The 10,234-nt window shown below is 38.8% G+C and overlaps 1 protein-coding gene across 2 annotated transcripts in view; it reads left to right on the top strand.

The window, feature by feature from the left end:
- The first annotated feature begins 473 nt into the window (after positions 1–473).
- Positions 474–10,234, top strand: part of slc12a2 (solute carrier family 12 member 2) — a 148,514-nt gene continuing 138,753 nt past the window's right edge. Inside the window, exon 1 of one of the 2 annotated variants that reach the window (XM_079805350.1) lies at positions 474–1,384. In XM_079805350.1, coding sequence (XP_079661476.1) covers positions 860–1,384 — 525 coding nt within the window. In that variant the 5' untranslated portion in view covers positions 474–859. The remainder of the gene's footprint in view (positions 1,385–10,234) is intronic. The other variant, XM_079805351.1, reaches the window with a different exon arrangement.

Below are 10,234 nucleotides of genomic sequence, written 5' to 3'. Positions count from 1 at the left end.
CCACTAGAGGGCGCCTGGCTGCGCCCCCAACACATTTGTCGCCCTAGGCAACCGCCTAGCTCGCCTATAGCAAACGCCGGCCCTGAGTGTGTCAGTGTGTTTTGTCTCATGATCTGATGATAAAACAAGCATTTAAGTAAATTGACTTTTGACTCAAACCCTTACAGTTGTGATCCGTGTGACAACTAGTTTCTGTCTCCACTCACTAGATAAACAAAATGACTATGTCTAAATATTATTTCTTTAGTATATTGCTTTTCTAAAAATATATATTTTATATGGATATATTTATATTTAATCTAAATGTCACAAATCACAATATAATGATGACTATCTGCTTATGACTCAACTTTTCATTTGCCGGTGTGTGATCCTATCCTACTGTAGTCTCCACCCCTCTGTGGAGATGGAGCGGGCAAATCTCGCGAGCTCTCCTTCTCTCGCGATGCCGCCCAGCATCGCTGTCCTGCTGCAGTGCGCGTATAAAGCAGCGAGACTCGCGGGCACGAGAGGAGGAGTTGCGGCAAGGTCGCGCAGCATCACGGTGCAAATTAGCCACTGAAAGCTCAATTCACGGAGATCATCTGGGTCTGTAAAGTCATTGTGAGCGCACACACCGGGCTGCAAATCGGATATTTCAGTGAGCGCGTTAAACTTGTCTGGAGTTTTTGACTGAACGTGCTGCTGTTCTCCATTTGCATCCGCATGTGCGCGTCGCGCTGCGGGTTCGAAGGGAAGGGAAGCGCGGCGCGTTATTTTAGTCTTCCTGCAGCATCAGTGTCTGCGTTCAGTCACATCCATCTGCTCCTCTGCACTTTTAACGGACAGTATCAGCTTTTGGAAAGCGTTTTGACTCGTCATGTCGGCGTCACCTCCACCCATCGCCGCCCTGGGAGACCATCTCTCTGCGCCCGAACCTGACGCGCTCAAACCCGCTGGTCCGACACCGAGCCAGAGCCGCTTTCAGGTGGATCTGGTGTCAGAGTCCGCAGGAGACGTTGATACTCCTGTCACCTCCGACTCGTCCCCACCCGCGTACGCCGCCGAGCCGCCGTCCGACGGACTTCGGGATTCTGTAGCTGGCGGAGAGGAAGCCAAGGGCCGGTTTCGGGTTGTGAACTTTGCGGCCTCGAGTCCGGACGCCGCGCCGGCGGAGAGCGCGCAGAATGGGGACACTGTGATGAGCGAGGGCAGCCTGCACTCCTCCACCGGCCAGCAGCACCATCACTACGACACCCACACCAACACCTACTACCTCCGCACGTTCGGACACAACACCATCGACGCCGTGCCCAACATAGACTTCTACCGGCAGACCGCCGCTCCGTTAGGCGAGAAGCTCATTAGACCCACCCTCTCAGAACTGCACGACGAGCTCGACAAGGTACAGATACACCGCACGCACTGGACACTGGTTTATTGGGTTAGTACTGAACACACATGCTGGGGAATAGTTTAGTTCAGTGGATTTCAAACCTGTCCTGGAGGCACCCCTGCACATTTTGTATGTCTCCCTTATCAGACACACCCAATTTAGTTCTTGCAATCTCTACTAACGAGCTGATGAGTGGAACCAGGTGAGAAAAATGAGGGAGACACAAAATGTGCAGGGCAAGGCTGGGGTGCCTCCAGGACAGGTTTGGTACTGAACACGCATTCCAAGGCTCTAGTTTAGTGGGTTAGTACTGAATGCACATATCGGACACTGGTTTAGTGGGTTAGTACTGAACATGCATGCTGGGCACTAGTTTAGTGGGTTGGTTCTGAATGCACATGCCAAGACACTAGTTTAGTGGGTTGGTACTGAATGCTGATGCTAGACACTAGTTTAGTGGGCTAGTTACTGAATGCACAAATCGGACACCAGTTTAGTGGGTTACTTCTAAACACACAAACCGGACACTAGTTTAGTGGGCTAGTTACTGAATGCACATATCGGACACCAGTTCAGTGGGTTACTTCTAAACAAACAAACCGGACACTTAGTATAGTTGGTTACTGAATGCACATGCAGAGCACCGGTTTATTGGGTTTATAATGTACATGCATATCGGGCCCTAGTTCAAGGGGTTAGTACTTAACATGCATACCTACACAAACTAGTTTAGTGGGTTAGTCCTGAACATGTATGTCCGATACTAGTCACATCACTCCCAGTTTTGTCATAGATGACATTTATTGAATGATGGTCAGTAAGACACGGTCTCACCTCAATGTCTAATTTCTTCTGATATTTGATGAGCTCAGTAAACACTGGGTTCATATCAAATGTTTGACTTGGTGTGATGATTTATAACTGAGTCAATGTGGACCACTAACTTTTGACCTGTGTGTGCAGTGACTACAGTGCATATAAGGACAGTGAGGATGGGAATCGTTATCTGAAGATCAGACTCTTCACTGTATCATTGTACATGTAGTTCACTGTTGTGAAAACACAAGGCCAGGCTGTTTACATTCTTACACTAGACTCAGATGTGCTGAGAGAGAGAGAGAGAGAGTGTGTGTGTGTGTGTCTGTTGCTGTTAATAGTTTCAATCATGCATTGAGAGCCTGTTGTCGAGACGGATAAACTGCTTTGTTTTTGTTGTGATCCGTTTGCTATAACAGGTGTAAGGCTGTTTAAAAACCCATTTGTTTAACATGAACTACAGATGTTGTGGTGTTGTCCGTGTTGGTCACACAGCCCTAAAACACACTTGCTCTTTCCTCCGAACAGCCTGGCACTGGACTTGGGGAGCAGTTTTAGCTGGAGGCATGATGATTTGGGTCTCTGACGACACTGGCTATTATGACTTGGCAGTTTGTCTAGTTTAGTGCATTTGTAACAAACTTTGATGCCAAGTTTTGGAAAAGCCTCTTTGAGACTAAGTACATGACGCACAAGTGTTTTAGCAGTAGTTTCCACTCATTTGAGCTTTGTATCTGTTCCAAACTGAGTAAGAGAGCTCCTTAAAGGGTTAGTTCATCCAAAAATTATAATTCTGTCATTAATTCCTCACCTTCATGTCGTACCAAACCCGTAAGACCTTCGTTCATCTTTGGAACACAAATGAAGATACTATTGATGAAATCCGAGAGATTTCTGACCCCACATATACTGCAACAGAAAGGTAGTAAAGCCATCATTAAAATAGTCTGAAATAGTTAAAATCGTGTGACCACAGTGGTTTAACCTTAAAGGGTTAGTTCACCCAAAAATGGCTAAAAATTAGCCCATGATTTACTCACCCTCAAGTCCTCCTAGGTGTATATGATATTCTTATTTCAGACGAATACAATCGGAGTTATATTAAAGTCCTGGCTAATCCAAGTTTTATAATGGCAGTGATTGTGGCTCTTTTTTTGAAGTCCATAATAGTGCATCTGTCCGTCATATAACGTGCTCCACACGGCTCCGGGGGTTAATAAAGGCCTTCTGAAGCGAATCGATGCGTTTGTGTATGAAAAATATTCATATTTAAAACTTTATAAAGTAAATGATCTAGCTTCTGGCCGATCGCCTTCTGTATTCAACTTACGGAAAAAGTGTAACGCCTCTTGCAGTTCAAAATGCTTACACTATGTCTGATGAGCAAAACTGGCGTGTAGACATGTGCCGGTATACGGTGATACGATATATCACGAAAATGAACATGCACGATATTATCGTGGGCACTTCAAAATACAGTGAATAATTATTTATTACGAATTATTCTTATTTTTAGAATGCATTTTAAGAATATTTTACCCATCAACAGTTTAAAATGAACGCACACTGATGTAAACAAACCCAACGTGCATGGAGGAACGAGTGATGCGCTGAATGAAAATGCACATTCACTCTCTGACAGCAGATGGCGCTGATGGCGCAGGTAGCTGATTTTATTGATGTCTTTACTACCTTTCTGGACCTTGAAAGAGGCAATTACTTTGCAGTCTGTGTGGGGTCAGAAAGCTTAATTAGTAATAAATATCTTAATTACTGGTCGATAGGGCTGCACGATTTATATATATATATATATATATATATATATATATATATATATATATATATATATATATATATATATATATATATATATATATATATATATATATATATATATATATATATATTAGTGCTGTCAGTTAAACGCGTTATTAACGACGTTAACGCAAACCTATTTTAACGGCGTCAATTTTTTTATCGCGAGATTAACGTTCTTTTTGGTCTAACAAACTTTGTAGTTTTTTCACATGCTGTTGCAGCAACTAGTAACGTTAGAAAAACTACAACACCACTCCGGATGTAGCTAGACCGGAAACAAAACATCAGGCACGCTGCGGCTGCCCACACTTGTTTGGGCCATTAAAAGAGTAGACGTGGATGGCAAGCGTGAGACGCCGAAATGAGAAACGTATTATGCCATGGTTTAACTCAGGGGTCTTCAACTAAAAGTGCTTGTCTTGAGCGCTGCTTTCTGCTCTGATGGTGCATTCACACCGGACGCGAATGAAGCGTTTTGCGCGAGTGATTTAAGTCAATGCAAAGACGCAAATAGACATTCTGCGGTGCGAATTATGCGGCGTGCATGTCGCGTCATTCGCGTCCGGTGTACCTGCATGCTTGACCGCGCGTCTGGGTCTGAACGCAACAGTGAGCATTGCAACGTTAACTGTTTCATTAGCCTACGTCAAAAGGCTTCGCGGTCCGGATTTGGACCGGAGTCCGCTAGTTGGCGACCCCTGGTTTAACTGCACTATAGGCGGAGTCCTAGTTTACCTTGCATGTGCACTTTGTAATTTTATTTTGTATCACCCTGTTTTGATCCCTTAGAAAGGGCTGTTGAAGGGGCTGTTTGTGCAACAAAGTATTTTTTTTCACCCTTTTATTGATGGACAGTGTTACATTGTGTGAGCGATTATTTGCTCCAAGTGTGAATGACTGCTTCAAGTGAGAATGTTGGTGTGAAATCGAACACTACAGTATGCCAATGTTGTTTTCAATAAAACAAACATTTGAACAAAGCAAGCCGATCCACTTTTCTATGTTGATAAGAGCATTAAAATAAGAAAAAATAATGGGACAAAAAGAAATCAAGGGACATTTAGAATAAATAAAAATGTGCGATTAATTGTGAGTTAACTATGGCATTAATGCGATTAATCGCGATTAAATATTTTAATCGTTTGACAGCACTAATATATATATATATATATATATATATATATATATATATATATATATATATATATATATATATATATATATATATATATATATATATATATATATATATATATATATATATATATATATATATATATATATATATATATATATATATATATAATATAAATTAGGGATGCCACAATTCTCATATTTCTCAATTCTCAAAAATATAATATTGAACCGTTCGGCATTCACGCTTCAATACGCGCTTGTGAATTGAGTTTTTTTCGGTTTTGCATTTAATTGATTATTTTTCTACAAATTCTATCGTTTGCCTCCATCCCAATATACCGAACAACGCGACATACATTCACATCACACGTTAGTGGTAGAGTTATACTCACGGAACACTGTAGTTATTCATAATCACGAAAGTTAATTATTTGCATGCGTTTTAAAGCCTTCATTCGCGTGTATATGCACTGTTTTAACATGCGCTTCTCTGAGCGCGCGCACTAAACGCATGTCAAACACGTGATTACTGGACTAAGTAGTCTTACTGCGCTAATACTGTCAAATACACACAAGGTTAACATGAACACAGTCGGTTATGTCTAAATTGAAAGTAAAATCGGCGTGTGTCTGTATATTGGATGCACGCAGGTCTTAAATTGACAGCAGCTTAGCCTAGTGAACACTCTGTCCTTAAAGGGACAGTTCACCTTTAAAATTGTCATTATTTACTCACTCTAATGTTGTTCCAAACCTGTATTAATTTCTCGATGACAGAATTTTTATTTTTGAGTGAACTATCCCTTTAATGTTAATAAAACAACAAAAGACAAAGAGAAAATCATTCACTGCTCTTGACTGAAGAACTGTAATACAGTAGCTTTAATAAGAATCAATGTATATTTTATAGTGAAGTCTATGTAGTGTTTTATTTTAACATTTATTCATTAAATTTCATACTTGAATGCTGCTGTACAGCTCTGAGTTGCCAGAGTAAATCTTTATATACATTCATTTTATATTATACAAAACACTAGGAATTCGTACAAGGGTTTTTTTTTTAAGTAAAGTTTTAAGTTTAAGTAATGTTTTTCAATTCTTTTAAGTAAAATAAAGAAAGAGTATTGTAATAAAAAAATTGACTTTTTTTCTCCTTAACCTCTTGCTGTTCCTGTCGCCTAAGAATAGAATAGCAAAAAACTGATGTGACAAGCCATCAGAACCGAACCGAACCGAAAACCGTGGTTAAAAACCGAGGTATGTATTGAACCGTGGACTTAACTGTATTGTTGCATCCCTAATATAAATATATATAAATAATATATTAGGGGTGTAACGGTACACAAAACTGACTTGTTCGGTACGTACCTCGGTTTTGAAGTCAGGGTTCGGTACAGCAGTTTTACGAAATTGCTTTTTATTTCGTTTTATTAAACAGTGGTTTACTGAAAAAAAAAGTGTCTGTCCTTAAATGAATTAAATTATAACTAAAAGTTTATTGAAGATATTGCTATAAACTATATATGGCGCCTTACTTGCACATTAATATTAAAGGTTAACAACAGAGCCCAAATTCAGTTGCTATTTATTTTTAGGTATAAAAATATATAATATTCAAGTTCACTCAAAATAACATAGTACGCAAACATGTAAGCTTCACATAAGGCAGTTTTTGCAATAACTTCTAAATCGAATTATAAAATATTTTTTTCTCCAATTCGCTGTTGAAATATAATCATATACACAGTGTCTGTCATTTTCATGACAGGTTTATTTAAACATACATGAAATAATCAAGACATCATTAACAGGTTCAGTAGAATATATAGTAGGGATGTGACGGTGAGGAAATTTCCCCACCGGTTAATTGATGTGTGACATCACCGGTAATACCGGTATCACCGGCGGAGGCTTTTAAATCACTAATTCTATCTAACCGAAAGTAACATGCACACGACCGCTCTGAACTGAAAACGTGCCAGTGCGCACACACCGTGAATGACAGCTCGTCTGTAGATGCGCGCTCTGTGAGGCCATGGGTGCGTCTCAATCAGTTCCCTAGTTCAGTAGTCAGGGCACTGATCAAGCATTGATCAGTCTATGATTGAGATGCACGCCATGAATGAATAACAGTTCGTCCGTAAAGCTTTGTTTATACTCGACGCGCCCGCACGAGCGCGAGGGTGCACGCAGCAAAAATAAATGCGCGCAGTCAGCGTAGCGCGGAGGCTCGCACTGCGGAGCCAGGCGAAAGTAAACAACGCGCGCTCTGTGCGGCCGTGCACATTTTACTTTCGGTTTTACATTAGCGCCAATTCGGCTGCAGGTTGCTTGAATTGTGGGTTCATTAGCCTATTATTTTTAATGAAAAACACAACAACAAAACAAATGACAAACTCCCTTAAGTAGGCGCTTTTACGTTTCGCTTTGAAACCAAATCTTCCGCGATGATCTCAGTCAGCTCCTCACTCTTAAATCTGATGAATGACTCCTGCCGCTGCCGAGACTCACGGTCGGATCCTGCTTTATTAAGCAGATACGTTCAGTTTTTATTTGTATTGTCTGTTCTCTAACTGAACTAAATTATTTTATTACTATAAAAAAAATAAAAAAGACGGTGGGCGGTGCCACGGTGGGCAAGTGATGTAACCGGTGTTGAGTCTGAACACCGGCAACACCGACTATCGTAGCAAGCCTAATATATAGGCTAATATAGAGTATATATTTAGTAGAGCCCGACCGATAAAGGATTTTTAAGGCCGATACCGATACAAATATTTGGTCACTTAAAAATCCGATATATCAGCCGATATATATTATAAATAAATAAAATAACAGAAACGCGTAAAAAACACTTAAACAGATTTCCCTTATACATTAGTTATTTGTAGTTATTCATGATCCCTCAGCCTCTCTAAAATAATATGATAATGCAGTTTAAAAATAAACTTGTTTGTTTTATTGTCACAACAGAACAGAGGAACATAAAAATATATTCAAGTTCTGATAAATAAAATGTATAAAAATACAAACTTAAGATATGAAACTTAAAGTCGTTTGGACGAAAACACAATAACAAAAACAAAAAATCAAAGTTACCAGTATTAATAGATGTGGTAAGCTTTATAAATATAACTTTGAGCAAGACTGGAAAAAATATTCAGTTAAGTTCTAGAAGTTCTGATAAATAACAACAACAGCAAAATATAAACTATACAGTATAAATATGAGCCACCTTATAATTACAATGTCAACTTGCTTATCCCTTTACATGCACTCTTTTAATTCTATCCATCAAGCTACAACAAACCATTTTCAATCATCATTTGCTGCCTGCCTTCTAAAATCTACTACTTATGATGATGCAGTAAATCCATTATTTGATTTGTTAATGCGGCGTCTGAACGAAGTCACACACTTTCGTTCACTCTTCACGAGCCTAACTTACGATTTACAATGCAGGGACTGGAACTACAAATATACTAGTTATAAATACAGTAATCATTACTTTATTTAGGCAGAATAAGTTTGTTGTGATTTCCAAGGCGCATTAGTGTTAGCGGTCTCCCACTGATAGCCATGGCATTAGCTAGCTTTGTGGTTAGCGTCTATGATAAGTTATAATTTAGAAATATGTATACTCTTTCAAAATAACGGGCAGGGGAGAGATGATACGTCTCATGCTGTCAAACTGTCAGACTATTAAAGAAATACATCTTATTCAGTCACATTGTCCGAGTTAAACTTAGTCAGTCAACTGTAACCTAGCGTAATTACCAGCTCTCTTGGCTTACATGTTACAGCAAAACTGGACTTGGCAGTAACAAATTGTGTCATGTTATTTGAGTTAAGAGAACTGATGGGGATGTTCTTTTAATTGTTATTCAATTCAAGCAATGTATGTCTCGTTGCCATCTTACATGCACTTCACGGGTGATCTGTGTTGTGAATGCAACGCTCACAGCGCTGAAGCTCAGCAAGACTCTGCTGGATCAGCTGGTGTTGTTGCCAGCTGGCACGTTGTAGAGTGCCCTCTGGTGGACAAACTATGAAACGCCAACACTCAATGTGTTTGAGCGGTGTTTCGTCTGGGTTTTTTATTTTTTTAAAAATATTCATTTATCGGCCATCATAAATGCCGATACCGATAGTTTGGAAAGCATAATATCGGCCCGCCGATATATCGGTCGGGCTCTAATATTTAGTGAAAGAGTTGATTTCTCTAGTGAATAAAAGTCTGTGGACACTGAATGACTGCCTGAGGAAAATGTGATGCTACATGACATTGTTTAGTTTACAAGCAGTTATATTGACGTCTTTCCGCCGTTGAAACCCTGATTGAGCGATTACACCACATATGATACGTGACAGTAAGTTGTAATGTATCCTCAACATACCTTCAGATGTTCATGTTTATTCTTTAGGAAGAGATGATCGATCGCGTTTACGCGCCCGTTGCGCAGCCGCTTGAACTGTGATCACTGATCACTGATCAGTTACGCTACATTAAAGAGCGTCAAAACGGCATTTATCGTTTGAATTTCGTTATAAAATAGACTGAATACTTAATATGTTCGTGTGGGAACTCGGATTAAAGTCCGTCCGTGCTTAAAACAAGCCGACTGTTAACTGTTAAAGATTGCATTGGGAAACCGCTCCGTAACGGTGTGCACCGAACCGAAAGCCCCGTACCGAAACGGTTCGGTACGAATACGTGTACCGTTACATTATAATTATTATTAGTCATAATATACAAGCACAAAATGTTATACACACACTTTTCATTTGTAAAAAAAAAAAAAATATATATATATATATATATATATATAATATAATATAATATAATATAATATAATATAATATAATATAATATAATATAATAAATATAATATAATATAATAAATGAGAAAATGAAATAATGATATAATGAAAGTTATTGTAATAGTTGTTATTGTAAATGTTATTGTAATATATATATATATATATATATAAATAATAATTACAATAACATTTTCATTATTAAAAATAAAAGTGTATTTAAGAATAAATATAACATAATAATAATAATAATAATAATAATAATAATAA

The sequence above is a fragment of the Gobio gobio genome, assembly GCF_949357685.1.
Source record: "Gobio gobio genome assembly, chromosome: 22".
In the NCBI taxonomy this organism is placed as follows: Eukaryota; Metazoa; Chordata; class Actinopteri; order Cypriniformes; family Gobionidae; genus Gobio; species Gobio gobio.
The sequence above is the reverse complement of the archived record's forward strand: the minus strand, read 5'-3'. Positions and strand labels throughout refer to the sequence as shown.